Genomic DNA, 22890 nt, shown 5'->3' with positions numbered 1-22890 from the left:
TAATAAAGAAGGCGGATACACGATGGAGGGAAGCAATTTCTTGCCGTACCAAACTGGAGATAGCTTTGAGGTATATGGCGAGTGGAGACAGCCTGAAATCACTGCAATACCTTTTTAGAGTACCATACAATACAATTTCCGTCTTGTTACCTGAAGTGCTGAGTGCCATATGTGAAGTTCTTCAGCCATTTATGAAGGTAAGATTACTTATTTTCTTCAATAGCAATAATCTTCAATACTATGTTAAATTAAAGTAATGCAGGCTTGGGAATTCAATATTCAAAGCACAATGAATGCATTTCCCATACTTTTACGTATGGGGAATGCGTCCATCATACTGGACATTCTCTGCATATAAGTATACTATTTATTCAATTGCAAATAACATTTATAAACTAAATCAATCCCCTATAAGGAGGCCAAAACATTGAAAAAAGTAATAACAAAACATACTAATCGTGACATATTCTTTATTAATGAAACACAGTATTACATTCACGGTTTTGGCATTTCGCCAATCTGTAAAAGTGCTTTCTGCACGAGGTCTAGTCCGGATGTGTTCGAGTTGTCATACGGCTGAATCTGTAACGGACTATAAACATCACAACTACTTGAAGATTCAGCAGGCGAGGGCGTGAACTGATTTGTAAAGTCGATTTGATTCAGTCTTTCTCTAGTAATTAAGTTTTGTATTTCCTGTTGCAACAGAACAAAACTCCTCAGAGGTAATTCTCTTAACTGAGATCCAACGTGCTTAGCGAATCTGTCATACTGGTCATCTGTAACAGTTTCAGTTTCCTGCAGCGATGCCATCATGGCTATGTTTTCCAGCCTATCTAAGGAGGATTCAAAGCGGGTCGGGTACTTTGAGTTACTGCCTGTGGGATACTTTATCATATTGCCTGGCTTGAAAGGTTTTTTACGAAGACTGGGTGGTGGCATGCTACTTGCAATCCTTTTTACAGGTAGAACAGGCGCAGGTGCTGCGGTTGATGTTGCGGTTGCAGTCTGCTCCATTAACAAACCATCTACGTTTTCCGGTTCATCCCCTGCAATGTCGTCTTCGGCTACACTCTGAGTGTCCCAATCCTGTGGAAAAACACATCAATATACAACTAATGCCATTCAAAGCTCGGGCTCCTGAAACCATTGTTAGTTAAATGAAGCCAAAGTCTGCATAAAGCTAGCTATACATATGTATATACATATATATATATATATATATATATATATATATATATATATATATATATATATATATGGGTTTTCACAAAATTAATAATAAACTGGCAATTTTGATACAGTAACATCTAGAATCTTTAGATAAATAAAATGTAGTATTTTACAGGCTTTTTTATTTGTAGGTACCAAACACCGAAGAGGAGTGGAATGCTATTATGAAAGCTTTTGAAGACATTTGGAATTTCCCAAACTGTTGTGGTGCTGTTGATGGGAAGCATGTGCTGATAAGAAGACCACCAAACTCAACCTCAGAATTTTACAACTACAAAGGGACCTACAGTATAGTACTGTTAGCCTTAGTAGATGCTGACTATTGCTTCAGATACATAGACGTAGGTAGTGATGGTCGAGCGAGTGACAGCACCATATTCCAGACTTCTACTTTAAACTGTGCACTAGAGCAAAATTTGTTAAATTGGCCAGAGGGAGGGGTTTTAGTAGGAGACGATATCTTCCCTTTGGGAAGTAACTTGCTGAAACCATACGCGCATAGAAAGCTAACACTCCAAGAGAGGATTTTCAACTACCGCTTATCAAGAGCTAGGCGAGTTGTAGAAAACGCATTCGGGATTTTATCGTCAAGGTTTCGTGTATTCAACACTCCGATCGCACTCAAGGTAGATACAGCTGAGCTTCTAACTAAAGCTTGTTGCTCAATCCACAACTGGCTTAGAATGACAGCTAGTCGGGCGTATTTACCACCAGGATCAGTGGACGAGTAGGACATCATTACGGGCCAACTCACCGGTGGCTCGTGGCGGGATGTACCTACTACATTGAGCCCGATGGAAAAGCAATATAAATCCAATAACTATGCACAGGATGGAGAAGATGTCCGCTATGCATATTCTTATGCTTTCATGTCCCATATGGCTGTACCGTGGCAGAAGAAAGCTGTTGGCCTAAGTAAATAAAAATGGACATTGATGGAATGGTAATATAGTACCATGAAATGTGACTGTAAATATCATATGTTTTCTCTTATTTTACAATTATGTAAATATATTATACCAACAATGTTGCGTTCATTATTTTAATCAACTACTGTAATAAGTATAAGTACAGATTATAATGTTTATTTATATTAATTTCGTAATTACCAAACAGGACGTAATGTACTAAAACTGAAAGATAAAATACCTTAATTACATGTGAAACAGAAAGTTAATCATGTATAATTTGTTTTTAAATTGTTGGTATAATTAATTTAAAAATAATTCAAACATGCTTAATTTTCAGTTTCCTATTTCGTTTCAATATTTTTATCTCTTAATTGTTGTGCATTACAAGTTTGGTAGTTCTGATTTCCAGAAAAATAAAAAGGCAGGGCATAAACAAGAATATGATGTTTTTATGTACTTACATACCGTATTTGATTTAATACAAAACTGTTTTTTTTAAACGAGCCTTTTTAACCCATCTTCAGGATAAAAAAGGCTTGCTGACTTGAAGTTTGACCTGTCTATGATTAATTAATCATGTACAGTAATTAACTTACCATACTTGAAGATGATTGCCTCCCGGATAACACGCTATTCCAGAAAGCGTCTGCTGCACCAAACCAAACCAACTTAGGTTTATACACCTCACTTGCCCCGGCACCACTCTTCTTCGACTTCTTTACTTTGTTCAGTTCATTACGATATGCATCACGTAAGTTCTTAATTTTTTTCTTCAGCACATCTTCAGTCACTATTATTCCATTAAGTCTGAGTTCATCAAGCAATTTGGCAAACGCCTGTTGCTTCGAGTCGCGTTTTAGATATTCAGGTGACCTAATGTCCCACAAACACTCATGCTTTCTGTAAATTTCAAGGAAAGTAACAATTTGGTCACTACTCCACTTCACACTATCGGCCATCTTTAGTATAGAATCCGTATAAACTGACAAAACGTTATAAAAGGAGCAAAACACAACCACGAGTCGTCAGATCGCAAGCTACCGGCTTCTAGTCGGCGATAACACTATTCACACAGGGCGACAGGCTTGCTACCACTCGCGGCGAGTGTACCACGTGACACTTCAAGGTCAGCTACTGGCGACTACTCGCCCCAAAAGTTAAACATGTCCAACTTTCCTCGCGAGTGAATTTTTACTCGCCGGCGAGTGCTAGTCGCCGCTACTTACTGTTCACACATAGCGATTAGTAGCCGCTACTCTAGTCGCAGCGAGTAAAGTCGCCATGTGTGAACGCCCCTTAAAGCACGGCACAGCGCGCGGTGCGGCGACGTAACCCCTACCCTACTCAAGGTCACCACTCGCCACGTGACTTGTTTATTTCCACTACCTCCCCACCCCACCCCTGCAATCCTAGTGCTAGTGCTACTGCCCGTGTGTTTCTATGCAGACAAGAGTGTTTATGGTGTCAGTCTTTACGTGTTTAATACTGCAGCAGTTGAATGGTTTCGTTGTTCGGTTCGACTTATGTATGTGAGCAGGCATTTTGAAGAACTTTATCAAATCAAAATTTCGATCATCCACTACAGATGAACATTTAAAATCTTTATTAATGATTGAGACCACTAAGTTTGAGCCTAAGTGGAAACATATTCTCAGCACTAAGCAATTCCAAGGATCTCATTGAACTTTTTGTAAATACTGGTATTTTGATTTTAAAATATGCAAAACAAAACAACCTCACTTTTTGTCATTTATGGTGGTAATTTGTATGTCCTGGTATCCTAGTAGGATTAATTAAAATCAATGTATTCAATTTATTGGTGACTTTTTTTATTGTTCCCTCAGAATTAGAGCAAACATCCAAAAGTCTGGGTTTATATTTATTTCTACTAAAAGAACCTAAAAACATAATATATTATAAACCTTTACCTAACAACTAATAAATAATAAGAAATTGCAATAATCAGGAAACAAGGGCCAAAAAACCTTAAAACTCATATTTTGCACAAGATTTCTGGAACAAACCCCGCGCAATACGTTTTGTGTGGGGTTCCAAATCCCCTGGGATGTTGGCCCGCCTGGCCATGAAGGCTTTACAATGTGGCCCTTGGGTAAAAAAGGTTGGGCACCCCTGATATAGGGCAATATTAAATAAAAATACATTGGACAACCATCTGAGAACATTCTATATTCATTGTTTATATCTTATCGAAATAGAGCAACTTATGGGTTTATTTATTTGGAAGGAAATTTTTTTCTAATTAGTGTTAGAAAAGGAAATTACTACAATTCTACTTAATATGCGATGGTAGTAAAATAATACATAATTGGCGTCAGCGCCAAACATAATAAATATCTGTTAACGAAATAGCTATCAATTCATTTGATCTGGGGAGTTCATCACAAGAAACAGTTACCTGCCCTATAATTAACGTAAACAACAGTTATTTGTAAATAAAATTGAGTTAGGTAGGAAACAATGGTTATCTAATCATCAGTCTCAAGTATGCGATATAGAGGTCGTGTAACCAAGCGTCTTACGGTAAGTCTGCTCGTGAGTCAGCTGCGTGTAGCTGTAGTGCCAACATCACTTACTGTCTCGTTCCTAAACTCATTCCGTACTTCGTCATTTCAACCTGCTCTCAGAAGTGGACAGAACGATCTGTGTCCACCTTCAGCGATGTTTATGCTGCTAGTGCTATCGTGTCTGCTCGGTCATGTCCTGTCTGATAACATCCTGGCAGTGTTACCGCACACCGGCAAGAGTCACTTTGATGTGTTCGAGCCACTGGTCCTGGCTCTTGCTGCGAGAGGTCATCAAGTTACCGTCCTCAGCTTTTACCCCCAGAAGACCCCTGTGGCTAACTACACGGACATAAGTCTCGTTGGGACGCTGCCCGTGTTCGTCAACGCTCTGCAGTTCGATTATCTAAAGGGTTCAACTCCCATATCTGATTTTAATTTCGCCAGCGGTATTGGGCTCAGTGTTTGTGAGTCAGTATTAACCTCTCCACAAGTGAAATCTCTGATAAGCTCCGGCAAACATTTCGATCTCCTCATCGTTGAATTGTTCATTAGTGATTGTTTCCTCAGTCTGGTGGACTTCTTTGGTGCTCCCCACATCGGCCTTTCTTCCTCCATGGATCTACCTCACCACAATCCTAGAATAGGAAACCCAGATAGTTTTTCTTTCTCGAATAATATTTTATTTCCGATAACACCACCCTTCAGCTTTCTTCAAAGGCTGCAGAACGTGGTCTACACACTCGGCATGCGCTTGGGCACTACGCACTACTATTCTGTACTAGAGCAGAAGCCCATCCGCCAGGTATTTGGCCATGAGGTGGATCTCGAGAGGGTTGCTCACAACGTAAGCCTTCTGTTGATGAACACTCATTACACCCTGCAGGGCGCACGCCCCTTGGTCTCTGGATACATAGAAGTTGGTGGGCTACACATTCTCCCTCTCAAACCCATCGCTAAGGTAGTATATCATACCAACGAATATTTTAATCTTTTCAAATTAGATTGGTTAAAATATATTAAGATCTTTATAAAACCAACTCTTCTTAAAATGAATTTATAGAAATAAGTTTGATTGTTTCTCTATATGTTTTATACTCCTCTTTATCAGAACTGTGCCAGTAAATTTTTTTGCCAATTTTGAATATGATAAATTTTTATCATGGAACACTAGTTCTTTTTCAAGTTGGAAAATAAAATAAAATGTATAACGTTTTTCCTTTTGGAAATTTTGTAGTTGATTAGTTTAGAAGCTACAGTAAAATATTAGTGCGTGCCCAGAGTCAGTAATAATTAATAAATTGACGAAAATTGTAAAATGACACTTGAAAAAAAACTTTAAGTAGTCCAATAAAGATCACACAGATGTTACAAAAATAATTATCGTTTTTATCGTTGAAGATATTAATAGTAACGGAGAGATTATATTGTTTTGACCTTTTTCATAGATACATAATATGTACAATTATTTGATTAAATTGTAATATATTTATATTTGTACGTACAAAATAAAGATAGCCTAGTTAATTGTAAACATGTAGATATTTTGGTTCTTTAGTGGAACCATCGAGAAAGTACAGTTTTACTTGAGTAAACATTGCATGCAAAATTTGAAGCGATATGGATTTTATTTGTTATAGATCAATATTTTTATCATAATTTCTGTACGAATCAATTCAAACGATCCTGTTTAGATTAATTATGCTATCTAGCTGTATGTACTTTTGGAAAGTTTTTTATTTTTCAATGATAATTTATTGTTAGAATTATATAATTTAATTTACTGTAATAATAATTATGCTGTATATTGTTAATTATTTGTATTTAAGATCATAGTAGGTTATGGTTTTTTGTAACAATGGTGTTATATGATTTTAGAATAAGGTGAAAATTACAAAACCAGTGTGGATATGGTAACACGAAGATAAGATAAGCGTTGTCTTTGTTTTATGACATTGCATAAAGTTGTCGCGAATATATCCATACATCACGTATTTCTGCTATTTGGTAATATGTGATAACATTGTACTGATAATAGTATTTATAAAACAAGATATGCGATATTAGAAATGATATGATATAAGAAAAACACCATGTCGTTTTCACTCCTGTTTGTCGTTTGTATAGTAGGATTAATTTAAAACTAAAATTTCAAAATATCAAAATAAAATTTTGGAACAAAAATAAAATAAAATGACAAGATTCACTTATTAAAAGAAAACTATTACGAGAAATTTATAGTAATTTATAACATTTAATATTTTTACGCATTTCACACAAACTATAGACCATGTTTTAAAGTTTAATATAAAAAATACAGTTAATAACAGTTTGAGATTTATTTTTTGAAATATTTTTAGTTTAGAAGCAATAAAGTTTGTTTATATGCTTTTAGTTTTAAAATTAACAATTTCTTCGTAAAATGTTCAATTAAAAATTTATAATTTATTTTAAGGGGACTTGAACGCTCCATATAAACCCATGTTAAATTAGGTACTTTTGTGTCCCATTATCTTAGAAAGTAATAAAGATACCAACCTGATATTTTTATCACTTACTATGTGGTCCTATACAAAGCTACTGATCTATTTTTATGAACTTATAACTCTGTTTGGCCAAGTTATGATTTTTTTTATCTAGCGAGTTCAAAATAAGCCTGAAATATATGCTAATTTTCAGTAAAATGAGGCCTAATAAGTCAATACTCGTTATAATTGTTTCTTTGTAGATCAGTAGCATTATAGATAAGTACTAAACATCCTGTAAAAATTTCAGCTTTTTATCTTTAGTACTTTCAGAGAAAACGGGTCATTTGTGTGAAAAATCAAAATTTTCGGGAAAACGCAAAAAACCAAAAAATTTAGATAAAAAGTATATTTTTCACAATACCCGAGCTCTAAAACCCTCCAGGACATAATGTTCATCATTCTCTCCTCTTCCTCTCCAAGAGCTCTCCTTCTTTTCTTCACTCGACTTTCCTTGGTCATCACTACTACCTAATTTCTTCTTCTCAGAAGAACTGGGTGGCACTACAACTTTTGGAGTAGTAGGCCGAGGCCTAACTGTTGAGTCTTCATCTGGTGAAACTGAAGGTAACCTTTTATAAAACCTATTACCTTTATTGGTACGTTTTTTTAAAGATTTTCTTTAGGTCTAGTCATTATATTATCAAAGATCACTTTGAAATAAAAGTCTATAACCACTGAGTCAACTTCCAATAATAACAAAATATTGTCAGAACAACAAAGTTGCTAGGTTGCAAACAAAACAAGCAGACATCTGTCAAAACTGCTAAGGTCATAGAGAAACAAAACCTAAGAGTAAGTAAATAATGAATCAGTAAAATCAGCACTATAAGAAAGCTCAACACTGGATACAGCCGTCAATGGCGTTGCAGAGGCAACTTCAAAAATTTATTTGAAGCATTTAGAAATTGTTGTGAGTGATAATATTAATATCATTGTATTCCGAAAATGTCAAACTACAATAAAAATAAATAAAAAAATATATGTTAAAAATAAATTTTTTTTTGTCCAAGTCCCCTTAATGCACTGTGTTGAAACATATCTTAGGATATGGACTGACAAAACTATCTGGCCTTCAAAACTGAAATATATGTAAAACAAAGCACACAGTAAGGTAAACGCATTCGAAACCTCATTTGTTACTAATGCCTTGCAAACTGAGAAAACATATTTTGTATGGTTAAATTGGAAAAGTATTTTCTCTTTTTTTAAAACCGGATTTGTTTCTAGATATTATGGTAAGGATTAACTAAACCGTGCACGCTATCAAAAGGCATAAAATGTACCGAGTTCCAAAAAAAATATGGTTGCCTGTAAAGTCGGTTTTACGGGCGAAGATTTTACGTGACAACGTCTTTTTCTCGGTAGAATATTTATTGATATGAATATTATTAAATTGCACAATAGGAACAAGGAATTGAATGAAAATAAGAATTGCACAAATTTTAACTATAGAAATTTATTTTGTTTACTAAAACATTGTACATAATTTGAAATTAATTAAAATTTGTTATTGTAAATGGTAAAGTTGAATAAAACATTTACTAAAATTGGAATTTGAAATTCTTGCTAAACACAGTTAAATTCTAACTCCGCGCGTGGTGATTGGTCGGTTTAGTTCGTTTGTTTGGTCGCACTGTTATGACAGGTTAGAGGTTATAATTTGTTATTTTAAATGTTTGACTAGCAATACGCGCTGTTTCTTCTCAATCGACTGAATTACGATTGACTGCAGAGTGATTTAAATTAATAATTTACTTAACACTAATCAAATCAAATCAAATCAAATCTTATTTATTGCATCGCCAATTCTTACATTGTATGGCAAACGTCATGGTTTTTTAAATTTCTGACATTCATATAACAATACACACTCATACATACAGTTTCACAGTTACGCCTCTTTCATACATCGCCAATGCAACCCACTTAGTACAGCGGAGTCAGTTTTCTAATTGGGCGGTCTCCCAGTCGAATGCCAAAAACTCACCTGCATTATAGAATGCTTGTGACACCAAGAAGCGTTTAAGGCGAGTCTTTAACGCCTTGGGCGTTGGAGTATCTTTAATTGAATTGGGCAGTCTGTTGAGAAAATGAACACCCGCCTGCGAGGGCAGGCGTTCATAAACCACCGTTCTGTGTCTCCCAGTTCGGTAGTTTGCTCTACCACGTGTCTCATACATTTGTATGTCTTGGCCTCTGGTTAAGGCGCATTTACTCACACAAAACAAAGTTGTTTCCAAAATGTAGAGGCACGGCAGAGTCAACAGCTGCAATTTCTTGAAGGATTCCCTGCACGACTCTCTAAATTTGATTTTGGCGATTATTCGAATGCTTTTTTTTGGAGTCTGAATGCTCTTTGAAACTGTGTGTTTGCGCAAGCTCCCCAAAGGACCACTCCGTAGGCCAGATGGGGATAAATCAGTCCATAATACGCCGTAATCAGTACCTGACTCGGGCCGTATTTGGCTAAAGATCTCAGAACAAAAATACCTGAGCAGACTTTGGCGCAAACATAGTCAATATGCTCATTCCAAGTCAGCCCTTGGTCAAGGTGCATTCCTAGGAATTTTGAAGAGCTGACTTCTTCCAGTGTGGAGTCATCTAACAAAATAGCAGGCCCACACTGGTTGCCCGCAGTGCGCAAGGCTATATTCAAAACGTTGGTTTTTGAAGGGTTTGTTGTAAGATTGAGGCTGTGGAAGTATTGGACACAGTTGTTGACGTCAACAAAAGCCTGTTGATCCAAAACTTTACTTGATATTGCATTGAAAAAGAGAGTCGTATCATCGGCAAACTGCACTAAGTTTGCATGCAGAAGCGATGATTTTACATCGTTGACGTAAAGCAGGAAAAGCACAGGACTGAGGATGGATCCCTGAGGGACTCCGTAACTCAGTTCTATTTTTTTGGACGACTTACTAGATATCTGGACAACCTGGGATCTGTGAGTTAGAAACGAGCTAAGCCATTTAAGAGGCAAACCTCGAATACCGTGAGACTCAAGTTTGTCAAGCAGTGTACCGTGGTCAACGCAGTCGAATGCTTTGGACAGGTCTAAGAACACACCCATTGTGTGGTTACGACATTCAATCCCCTCTACAATCATATCGACAAGACTCACGACTGCGTCTGTTGTCGATTTGCTCTTCCTGAATCCAAATTGTTCACTGGAGAGCTGATTGTGTTCGTCCAAAAACTGAAGCATTCTTATAAGAAAAAGCTTTTCAAAAATTTTGCTCAGAACTGGCAAGATTGAGACAGGCCGATAATTGGTGATTGAAGCTGGGTCGTCTTTCTTGAAAATTGGGACAACTTTAGCAATTTTCAGGAGAGAGGGGAACACTCCTGTTTGGAATGAATAGTTTACCAATTGAGTTAAAGGTCTCACTAAATGCTTGCAGCATTTTATTATGAGCCATGGACACATTAGATTGAGGTCATTCGATTTTTTGGCTGGGAGCTGCTGAATAATTCGATGAAGCTCATCCTCAATTACAGGAGCCAACGCCATTGACGATATGGGGCTCTGTCTTCGCGAGGGGCATACTTGAGGTTCAGATGGCCGAGGACCCCGCCCACCAGCAACGGATGCGAAAAAGCCGTTGAACTGGTTGGCAATCTCTGTTTCATCCTCCACAAGCCTATCCCCAATTTTAATTTTGATTTGTTTGTGAGCTTTTGTTTTATTGTCAATGATGCCCCAGATTGTTTTTGAAACGTTTTTGGAAGAGAGAATTGATTTTGAGACATCTTATGCTTTGGCTGCTTGGATCACTTTCCTGTATATTTTTTTGTAATTCTTGAAAAAAATTTTGAATTGTTCGTTTGAAGTGTTTTTGTAAATTTCAGAAAAGAATTTTAGTTTCTCTCTAGAAACCAAGATACCTGCTGTGATCCAGTTGTTTTTTTTATTTTTTTCGCAAACATTGATCGTTTTTGTAGGGCAGCATATGTTAATGTGGAAATTTAGAGTGTCGTTAAACAATTTAAATTGCTGCTCTACGGGTTGAAATAAATTTAGAAAATCCCATCTTTCTTTAGAAAGGGATTTGTTGAGGTGAGCAATGTTTTCTGGCCTTATGTCTCTTACTGTTTGCTTAATTTTGGGCTCCCTTTTTAATTGTACGCCACTAATGACGGCTTCTTGGCCGTAGTGGTCAGAAATAGCTGTATTCACTACAGACACTGCGACACTTGGGTGGTTGGTTATGATGTTGTCGATAGCCGATTGTGTTGTAGCCGTCACTCTCGTCGGAGTTTTGACTAGCAACTCCAAGTCAAATGACCTAAGTAAATCGACCAATCGAATTGTGGAATGGTGAGTTTTGTCCAACGCGTCAATATTGAGATCCCCCATGACGACAAATTCTTGACGTTGGTTAGTCAGGCATGACAATAATTTTTCGAATTTAGAAAAAAATATTTCTTCATTACCACTAGGAGACCTGTAAATTCCGATCACAAGTAATTTTGATTGTGTTGTTTGAAGTTTGATCCCGACTGCTTCAAAATCTTTTTCGGTTGATTGTTGGATCGGAAAAGGTGTAGATAACAAATTTTGTTTAAGAAAAATAGCAACTCCCCCTCCTTTGGAGTGGTTTCGACAAAACGCGGAGGCCAATTTGTAATTTGGGATTTTGCACAGTGCGATGTTCTCCATGTTGAAACCGTTTTCGGTTACTACAAGCAGATCAGTTTTCAGATCCTCGCACATAAGTTGAATTTGGTCCAATTTGTTAGTTGCAAATTGAGAATTTTGATGAAGCAGTCTTAATTCAGTTTGTTTTTGAGTGTTTGTGTTTGTTGGATTTAATTTAGTTTTGGATGTAAATTTTATCCGCTGTTTCCAAGTGGGGTCCCTAAAAAAACAGCTTTAGATTTAGTGTTTTCATCGGATGTACAACATTTGTCAATAGTATGACATAACCTATAAACTCAGTTTCTCAACTTTTGTGTCAATCTAACAATTAATCAATCAATCATAGTTTACGATAATGAAATATCAGTGTACAATTACTTACCTTTATTGTTGTAGTTGTTGTAAATGACGAATCTAAGCACTCCACATTTTCACGAATAAACATAGTTATCTGCTTTAACCCGTGCGGATCCCGTGCGGCGGACCCACTGGACGGGCATCGTAACGTTACCGGGCGTTACACTTTTTCATGAGTGACTCCGACCCGCAACCTAATTTAAGACGTTGTCACGTCAAAAGGCAAAACGTTTGATATAATAAAATTGTTTGAAAAATACCAAGAAAACAGATCATTAATTAATCGTGTATAGCAGTGTTTAGTTGAATGCATAATACATAGATTTATATGTAATAGATTATGATTTTCAAGCCACTGTTGTGTAAAACGTTAGGTTCTAATTTATCCGAAGTCAAAATACCTACAAGGTGACTAGAGTATTCGTAACATTTCTGTATAAAGTTGTGATCAATATTAAAATTACTGTTATTAATCTGCATGGCAGTTCAATGCACTCATACTAGTTTGCTTCTTGAATTTTGATTAATTAATGTCATAATAAAGACACGACGCCTTTACACTAAATAAGATTAACGTAAATTTCAGTTTTGTTTTAATAGATTGAACAAAAACCTAATTTATCAGGATTAAGAGAAAAGTCTTAAATTACTTCTCTGTCGTTATTGGTCAAATTTCGTTTTTTAGGTACAGAATATTTGATATAAAAATAAGGTTTGTGGTGAACATGTTTTGAAACGTATTCACTTTTTACTACAAAATGTTATATTACTTTTAAGAACTTTATCTATGGCATATTTCATACAATTTCATAAACCATAATCATATCTAAAAGACGATCATGGTATGCTCTTCCAATTATTTGTTTCAAGAAAAAGTCACAAAAATAACATAAGAATACATGTACAGTATTTGTATTAAAGATAAATTTAGACTTTGCTTTATTTAATAATTTTGGCTTCCTTCACAACGTATGCACCGTACAAGGATACACACAGTTTTGAAGAGGTCAAAGAGTTTGATATTTTGGGTTTTGCGAGTAAAACCATCAATTAAAATAGTGCCTACATACATGTGTACTTTCTCCCTCGCAATGTACTGGATCGTTCTTTTGTTTACTTTTTCTAATTAAATACATAATGTAACCTACCCAAATAAAAATAATTTTAATCTCCCCTCGAATCTATTGCATAGCATATTTCCAAACATGAAAGAAACAACAATTTTGAGCTGCTCGTATTTTAGGATCTGGACAAGTACCTGAATGAGTCCACAGAGGGCGCTATCCTATTCTCGATGGGTTCGGTGCTCCAGTCCTCCTCCTTTCCTCCCGCCAAGAGACAGGCTATCATGGACGCCTTCGCAGAGTTGCCAGTCCGTGTCGTCATGAAGTGGGAGGACGATACCCTGCCGGGGAAACCTGACAATGTACGGCTCAGCAAATGGTTGCCCCAACGAGACATCCTGGGTAAGGCAAGACATTACAGAAGTACGTTCAAATAATAAGCATATAGGGTAATACAGATTTCCAGTACGCCTACTAGGTTGTGATTATAGATTGCGACTGTATCACAGAAAAACAGGCAAGAAATTCCTGTGACCATGTGTCCCAAAACCCCAAAATATGTTGTCCCAAAAAATTAGTATATGATGACTAATAGGACCTACTTATTAGTCCTAAGTCATTATACTGATAAGTACAAAGTATTTTTTGTGGAGTGTTAAAACCATACTACCAAAATTGTGGCTTAAAAAATTGTAATGCTTCATATTTTTAAATTGTTTGAATTAAAATTGATTAATTGGATTTTTTACAAAATAACTGTAAGCAAATATTATTGTTACCATTTAAAATTAGCAATATTTTAAACGTAAAAAAATATCCAAAACCTGAATGCCTTTCTGTTAAATATACAAATACATAAACTAAAGATTTAACCAAAGTGCACAGAAATCAAATATAAAAGTGGTGTTGTAATTTTTATACCTTTTAATTTGTTACCTACTATAGTCTCAATATTCTGAAATATTGTTTCGTGTTGTCCGTTCCGAGTTCGGTACTTAGATTGCTATCAGGGTCTAATAATATTTAAAAGACAGAGTTAGATAATAGATAAAGGGTAACAAGATGTAAAATCTGACTTTTATCTCAATATAAAAGCATTTTTATAATTCTGCCATCAGTCCTACATTAACGAATACGTCACAATCCAGCATGGAAACATTCAGTGTTTGAATTTCAACAATACCGCACACACTTGTACACGAACGACGCCATTCCGCAGCACTGCCGGATAATGTACTATGATTATCACTGTACCATACGACCGATTGTTTCGTCATAATTAATTACTGCGCATACCAAATCCAACATAAATCAGCAGGAAACGGATGATAAGCCAATGATAACTGGTTGTACTTTTACCACGTAATTCTGTTTAGCGTTTAATAAACTCACTAGACTACAGGTTCAGGATCAACATTTCAAGTAACGCAACCGCAAACCGGGATTGGTAGTTGTTACAGTAAGCACTTCAATGGGCGGTGTTGCCACAGCGAGTGTACGAGAGGGTTTGCAAGAGCGACTGATTAAAAATGCACTTCAAACCACTAAACTTTGCAGAACAAACAGATTTGTGTTTTGCTTTAAGGATTGCTTTTAAAATAACTTCTGCGCGGGTATTAAATTATGAATTAACATTAGAAATGACCAGTAACTTGTATAAGATAATTTAATAGTGTTTTTATGTGAAAACAGTAAGTAAATTTTAAAAGAATACTCGTATTGGGCAATATTAAAAATCTTCAAATTAAAATTGTTGGTATTATTTTGTTATGATTACGAATAGAACATCTAGTGAAACGAATAAAATAATGAAACTAGGCCATGGTAACTTAACAGCATCACATGACCCAGCTGTAAATCTAGATTTTTATACATGACAATTCCATTTTTGAATTTTGAAATAATCTTAGAAAAGGCCAACACAACACGATGTACTACCGTGGAGGGGGGGGGCATTCCCTTATTATAAAACATAAGATATTCTGTATAAAATATGTTTACTGAGTAATTGGTTAAGAAACAAACCGAACAATTTTAATAGAAATTAAATATATATATATATATATTAAATATATATATATATATATATATATATATATATTAAAAGTCTAAAATCATTAAAATTCTACTCTCAAAACTATGACCTAAGACTATTTAGAACGAAAAATTATTTTTTACGATCCAGGAACTAATTTAAATTGCACAAACATACAGCCTAATTCTTTATGAAATTGATAGAAGAATACACTATTAACTACAACTGACACAACACTCTGCAAAATATCAAACTACAGTTTAATGGTTTCTTAGATCATATTTGTCTAATTTGACAGATCATAAACGAAACATCACAGATTTATAATCTAAACTATACTGGTGGGACATTTGACCAGCTTCAGACAACGAGGTAAAGAAATTTGGAGTCGTCACGTTCAGTAAAAAAGTACGTCTTTATATGGTTCGCTAATACCGATTAAGGGCATCGAGCTAAAAAATATAATCAGAGAAAAATAATGATCCATTCATGTTTTAGACCTTACAATACCCTTCCACTTCGACCCCCGTCAAAAACTATTGCGGTTGACAATCGTTAGTTTTCTTAGGGGAAATTACTCTACAAATTTCACGAAAAACTGTTATTTATTTATTTATACAATGCTATTTAGCTCTCAGCTCCTCGGCTAATATAACAATCAATTTAACTAGTTCATGATGATGAAAACATTTCAAGAAATATCGGATTTGTAAACGTACTAAAAGAAACCAACTTGTGATTAGTGATGCGAGAGGCTTGCACTTAAATAGAGTTTAATCTCCAATAAATGGACAGTTTGAGTGAAAATACGTGAGGGATATGAGGGAACGATATTCCAAACTTACTTTCCACTTAAAATGAATAGAAATTATACGAATTTACATCGATTTTATTCCTTTACACGGTTTGACTAATACGTAATAAACTTGTTTTACACTGTTTATTAACAAAATGAAATAATGAATATCGACATAGATGCAAAACAATTATGCACATACACTCTATAGTTTTAAACATAATCCCTAAATTTTTGTTCTAAATCTATTAATTATACAACAAAAATCCGTTTAAACTTTCTTCCTAATCAGGGATCTATTTAAATAAAAAACCTAATTAGGGACTCAATGTGGAAGAAAATGTTAGAATATTATTATTAATAGGTAACAAACTAATGAAAAATCGTAATCGGATAATGCGCAGGTTAACCTTAAATTTCTTTGACTTTTAAAAGTCTTGATAACCGAAGAGTCCAATTGGAATTATAATGTATGCTTGTTTTAAACAGAACTAGATTGGGGCAAAGTGTTATTTTGGCTCATCAAGGCATTTCATTTGAGACATAAAGTTTATTTTGGGAAAGTGTGCGTAAAATTTTACTTCCCACAAGTGGTGGGAGAGTAAATTTGATAAAATAGAAACATCATCATCTGCGTATATTGTTACATACTGTATAACTAACCATGATTTGTCTTATCATTACATATTTTAGTTTTGGTTGAGGGGGTTTTACTTTTGAGTTCTCTGGCATAATTTTCCTATCTTATCTTGAGACATAATTGAAGCAATGAATAATTTTACTTAGCTTATTAAATTGATTATTATTGTAAATTCTGAAGTTTACATATACATTCGTACATTATAAACACTTTTGGCGCAGCTCATCCGAAAATCGTTGCATTCATGGGACACGGCGGCCTGCTGTCCACCAGTGAGGCGGTGTACTGCGGGATCCCCATGGTGTTGATCCCCATGTTCGGCGACCAGCCCAACAACGTAGCCCAACTCGCTGCCTCTGGGGCAGCCGTGAAGCTGGCATATAACGAGATTACGAAGGAAACAGTGTTGAAGGCTCTGCGTGCAGTTTTGTATGACTCAAGGTTTGTTTGGTTTTCCATATGTACTTTTTTTTGCTCACATTGTATTCACGAGAAACCGCAGGCTCGTTAATACAGACTCTTGCAAATCCAAATTATCTAATGATGGCCACAAACTAATTTCGTACATTCTGATATGTATCACCAATATAGTTTCAACAATAGACGTCATTTTGATAGAATAAATTTGATTTTCAGTGACTTGAAATAACTATACAATTGATTTAATTCAAATAAACATAGTACTGAATTAGTACATGTCTATACTAAAATAAAATTAAACAGATGTATTTATAAACACTTCTATTATCTTTGGCTTTATGAACTAACGTTTGACACGAATATAATTTTAGCTATTAAATGCATACACTTGCTAAAAAGGAACGATATCACTAAGTAATAAAACGTTGTCAGTAAAGAGTCAGCCCAGTCGTTGCAAAAACTGGGCCTTTTTTTAAAGACGCATTGAAAGAGCTGTTTTTATTTCACCTTGTTATCATGTTACTAAAGGCAATCTTGTTCACCGTGTTTAATCATTAATCGTCTCTTTAGATATTTGTTTACTTTAAATTGTTCAATTAAAGTTAAACCAGTTTAAACAATTGTAAAGAGACCTCAGTTTTGTCTGTGTGTTTAATATTACCATTTAAATATCTTTCATGAAAGGTTTCATGTTTAAAAAAATGCTCGATAAGCATTTTACAATCTCGCCTCGCAATACTTCTCTTTCGAGACTAGTAATGAACTACACTTTTCATCACGATGCAAAAAGCAAAAATCCATTAAAATATTATCTGATATTTAATAATCTAGTATTTATTCTTCCATAAGGAAACGAGACACTATTTTATAGTTAACTAGCTGACCCGGTGAACTTCGTTTCATTTACCTCTTAACATAAACCATATTAATTTAAACCCTAATTATGTATTGCAAAACCGGCAACATTATAAAGTCATCATCATAGTATAAGCCATGCTATGGCATCTTAGAACTGTTCAACATTCAATGAATACAGCGCCTTCTACACCGCAGCTGTTGAACAATGCCACAATAATTAATAAAAAAAACATAAAGGTGTCTTTAAAAAGGTGTTTTAAATTTCTGTCAGATCGCTTTATTTTTATAATTGGCTGAATTCGTTTGTAACGTGATAGTCACTTTCCTTTAAATTGATTGATTGGTTGGTTTTTATAGAAGAAGAACTTTTACAACGCATTGTCCCTTTTACAAAAAGTGGATAGAACGGCAGAATAAAACAACTACCTGTCCCAGTTGCACTAAAAAATTGTTAAAATGCGACAAATGTTTGACAATAACCGCTGATACTTTCAACTTTTGTACCAAGTGCGGTCACAATTTGAGCCGCATAATAAGAATTAACAGGGCCAAGGAACAAAAAAATCAAGTGAAACAACAATTATCATCAAAACCGAAGTTCGTCTCAACAATGCTATCATCATCATCATCTGAAGGAATAACATTTTCAGAACTTAATTTAACTGGTAAAAAATTAAAATCTTTGGATGAGATAGAAGAAAATCAGGAGCACAACATCGGCAATATTCTGGCTGTGCCGAACTTGTCCGAGTCACCGAGGCCTTCCGCCACGCCGTCAGGTCCTAGCGAGCAAAGTGAAGCCATCATTAGCAAGCCGGGTTTATAAATAATTTTGATATAGAGGTGGAGTTTAACATTTAATTTTAACCCTCATCATTCGAAAGTTATATTGTTTAAAGATTCAAGTGCCGAGAAATTTAAGAAAATATGTTTCTTACCATAAAGACTGATCAATATGTTTAATTTTATTTGTCGGCACTATAATCGATTTCTGGATCGTAGGAGAATGCTGCTCGTTCCGGGTTCACAAGAGCATTGCGTTTGCGGAATCGGTCAATTTCCTTTTCCCGGGCTCGCTGCTATTTGTGATCGATGTGCCCGAACTCGTTGCATTCTTTGTCTATCCACTTCATTCTGATTTACTGTAGAACGCAAATGTGCCATACCAATACGACTGTTATCATTATAAGTCTCTTGCTGGTGATCATTGCGATTAACGCGTGAGGTAGCTCGCCGCACATTCGACCTACTTCGACGACCTATGTTAGGTCGTTTTCTTCTCGGCATTGTAAGCATTATCTGATATTAATGTTTTCTTGCACTAACAATGTTAACCTATAATGGCGACAGCTTTTTTTTACCCAAAATTGCATGCAGTAGTTAGTAAACATATGATACTGAGGCACTTCGTCATTTGTATTTGTTACAGCTGTTAAATTAAATTAAGTTAAACATGAACATCAATCAAACGTTTGATAGGTAAGTACAGTTTGTATGGGAAAATCAAATTGTCGTTTTTGGTATTTTCCTTTCAATGTTGTTATATTTTCTCATCGTTTAAACCTTCCCTGGACTTCCACGAACATTTCAAGACCAAAATTAGCAAAATCCGTTCAGCCGTTCTCGAGTTTTAGTGAGACTAACGAACGGAAATTCATTTTTATTTATATAGATTTTGATGTTAAAATCAGATGTTTAAACATAGGACTGTATAACAATAACAGAATCACACTGATGTGTTTTACATTTACAACAAAAATCATTAGTTCTCCTGTTGGCTAAACTGGGAATTTCAATTGTGTATACAGGGAATGAGATGTTTCTATAGGGAAAGAGATGTTTGGGAGAAAATCAGCTGACCTAGCTATGAGGAAAACAACGACTTTCTCAGATCTCAGCTGTATTGGAAATCACCTCATTACCATTCAGAGTGATAAAAAAATACATTATAGCAGAAAAACGATAAAACAAAGAAGCCGATTCTGTCTTAGTCACTAGTTACGTAAGACGTCATATTGCATACGTTAGTACCTGTTAGAAAATTTAGAAAATTTACATAATTATTATAGGATATTGATTTGAGTGAGAATGAGATGAGTTTACGATGTACTGAGAATTGTGTTAATGCCTTGACACAGGTAAAATTATCTATCTTAGAACATAATGGCAACCACATTATGGAATTTAAACATATATTTTTGTATAGGTACAGAGAAAGTGCAAAACTTCTGTCAGAGCGATTCAGGGACAGGCCAATGTCTCCACTGGACACGGCGGTATATTGGACAGAGTATGTCTTGAGACACAAGGGTGGCCGCCATCTCCGCTCTGCAGGTTTGTTTGTAATACAATCTTATTCTGGTACTAGAATATAACCTGGTCCGGGAATATATAGATGCAATATTTCCACTTTCAGCCAAAATGTAATATCTCTCTAACAAAGTATGACTTTTCACTCTAAACCCTTCAACTTGAGGTTTTAACGACTTAGCTTTAGAGCCAATGTGCTTTTCATTTGCTCCCAATGTTTTGATGTTGAAAACTACTCAGTTCGGATAAGAAAAATAGTTGAGTTCGTTTCGAAAAAAATATAAAGAAATATTTTATAGTATACCTTATTATGAATATAATAAGGTAAAATCCATGGACACCCAAAATGAATTGTTATAACATTTCAACATTCATTCTTGGAGTTTAGATCTACGAAACTCTGGACGAAAGTAGACGAAAAGTAGATTGGGACGCAGTGTCCACGAAAACCCATGGATTACTACATGTGATGAATAGACACTCCATCTCGTCATCATCGCTTGCAGGCTTAAGAGTCTGTGGCAAAGGACTTGATGTGTAGTGTTTAGGTGTGTTAGTTAACTTTAGAAACATTTTAGAATCACAGCCCTGATTTTGTCCTAACGACAAAAGGAATTATAAGTATTTTAATTTTAACAGTCACGCCTAAAAAAGTGTGATATATATATATATATATATATATATATATATATATATATATATATGCGATATGAATGAATGATACACATTAAAATTAATTATAACTTAGTAAAGTTAGATGTTAAATATTATATTATACATCTTAAGCAAAAACACTATTTTTAATGTTAAGACTTTTAATGTATGACATTAAATATTATATGAGTGAATGTTGTTCTACTAGCTGTGGACATGCCGTGGTACCAGCTTTGGCTGCTAGATGTCGCGCTAGTGCTGTTGGCTGGCCTAGCCTGTGTACTGTTTTTGTTGTTCTGGCTCGCTCGGCAAGTCGTAAATTTCATCAGCCGTCGGCTCTACCCACACCAGCCTCGGCAGAAGCCGAAGAGAGAGTAGCGATAGTAATAGACATGATGTAATATGTATTCACTATAAATATTGTTTATTTTTTATAAACATGCTCTTGTATTTAACCTATTGTCCCAAGACCCAATACGACTTATTAAAAGATTTATGTAATGTTTTTCAAAATTGCTGGCTCCTCCACAATGGTGCAGCTTATTACCCCTGTCTCAGTAGGTAAACTTGTGTAAAATTTACCGAATATAATTTCTCTCAATTTAGAGCATATTAAAACAGCTTGTTACATAAAACTGTTGTATTAATTTGTTTCATATGGTGTAAACACTGCATTGTGCTGGTCAAATCATAGGACGAATCACAAATATGTGAAACAGGATCTACCAATGCGGCGAAACATAGTTTATAATGTTCGTTCATTTTGGTGTGTAATCACTCATTAGATACTTTTTATTTCTATTTCTGTATAAACTTTACACTTAATTATTTTTTGAGATTAGGGAGAACAAAATTTGGAGATATGAATAATGTTGACTGAAAATTGTCTGTTTCTCAGAATAAACCTTTCAATCTGAATTGCTATATTCTAAAACGAGCTAATTATGAACTGTATATCTCAAAATAAAACGGAGAAACTTTTGTTATCTTTTAGAACAGGAGTTGTTTTCTCAGAATAGACCTTTAAACTAAATACACATACATGCTGAAGAAAAATTCTGTTTTATCGGGTCCCTACAAAATATGAATCTTTGTACTGGTCGTTGCAGACTGTTATTTGCCGTTCTGTAATAGCAGGCGCTGAGTACTTAGCACAGCCGTGAATGAATATCGGAGGCGTGTAGGCAAGAAGGATGATTAACCATTTTGCTGTAGATAATATTTATTTATTTAGAAAAAAGTATTATTAATATACGCTAATTCTATTCAATCCACAAATCTATAATATGTAATCGATACCTCAAAACCGAATTTCAACTGTGAAATCGACATTTCTCGTTAGAGGACTGTGAGGGAGGAAAATATTTTTACCTTGACCGGGTAATTTACCGTGATAGTTTTCCCTACATGTGGCAACACTGATCAGGTGTTAAGTGTCAAGTTTTTGCTGTTAGTGTTGTTTTGACATCTTATTTTACACTATGCAATGGGCGTTTTATTGTACTATGGCCTGCACCGTTATCCAGACATTTAACAGTCCTATGCTTTGGCAGTGATTAAACCAATAGTTTTAATCAAAGGTAAGTAATAAAAATAGAGTACAAAAGAAGTACGTTATATACCTTTAAATTGATTTGGAAATAAAAATAAATCATTTTCGCGCAGTAGCCTATACCCACGGAATGGGTCAGTTTTTGCCAAAATTGAATTTTAAATCTTTTGGCTACATAAATTTTGGATAAACTGTAGCGATACATCAAAAATTGAAATGTTGTCTTTATTTTTACAGCACATGTGAAGAAAAATAATACATGTTCACACTTCCTTTCAAGTTCCAAGTCAACAATTATCTCAATACTTAAGTATTGGTTTGTGTGTTTTAAATTTAATTAAGTTGAAATCCCAATATAAGTTATATACAAT

The 22890-nt window shown here is 35.0% G+C and overlaps 1 protein-coding gene across 1 annotated transcript; it reads left to right on the top strand.

The window, feature by feature from the left end:
• Window positions 1–4671: 4671 nt before the first annotated feature.
• LOC124352721 (UDP-glycosyltransferase UGT5-like) lies at window positions 4672–21405 on the top strand. The gene is made up of 5 exons (XM_046802352.1): window positions 4672–5627; window positions 13434–13656; window positions 16947–17166; window positions 20210–20337; window positions 21176–21405. The coding sequence occupies exons 1-5, from the start codon at window positions 4824–4826 to the stop codon at window positions 21343–21345; spliced, it is 1545 nt and encodes a 514-aa protein (XP_046658308.1). The 5' UTR covers window positions 4672–4823; the 3' UTR covers window positions 21346–21405.
• The last annotated feature ends 1485 nt before the right edge of the window (window positions 21406–22890 follow it).

Source organism: Homalodisca vitripennis, chromosome 1 (assembly GCF_021130785.1).
Source record: "Homalodisca vitripennis isolate AUS2020 chromosome 1, UT_GWSS_2.1, whole genome shotgun sequence".
NCBI lineage: Eukaryota > Metazoa > Arthropoda > Insecta > Hemiptera > Cicadellidae > Homalodisca > Homalodisca vitripennis.
This window is presented reverse-complemented; position numbering and strand designations above follow the sequence as displayed.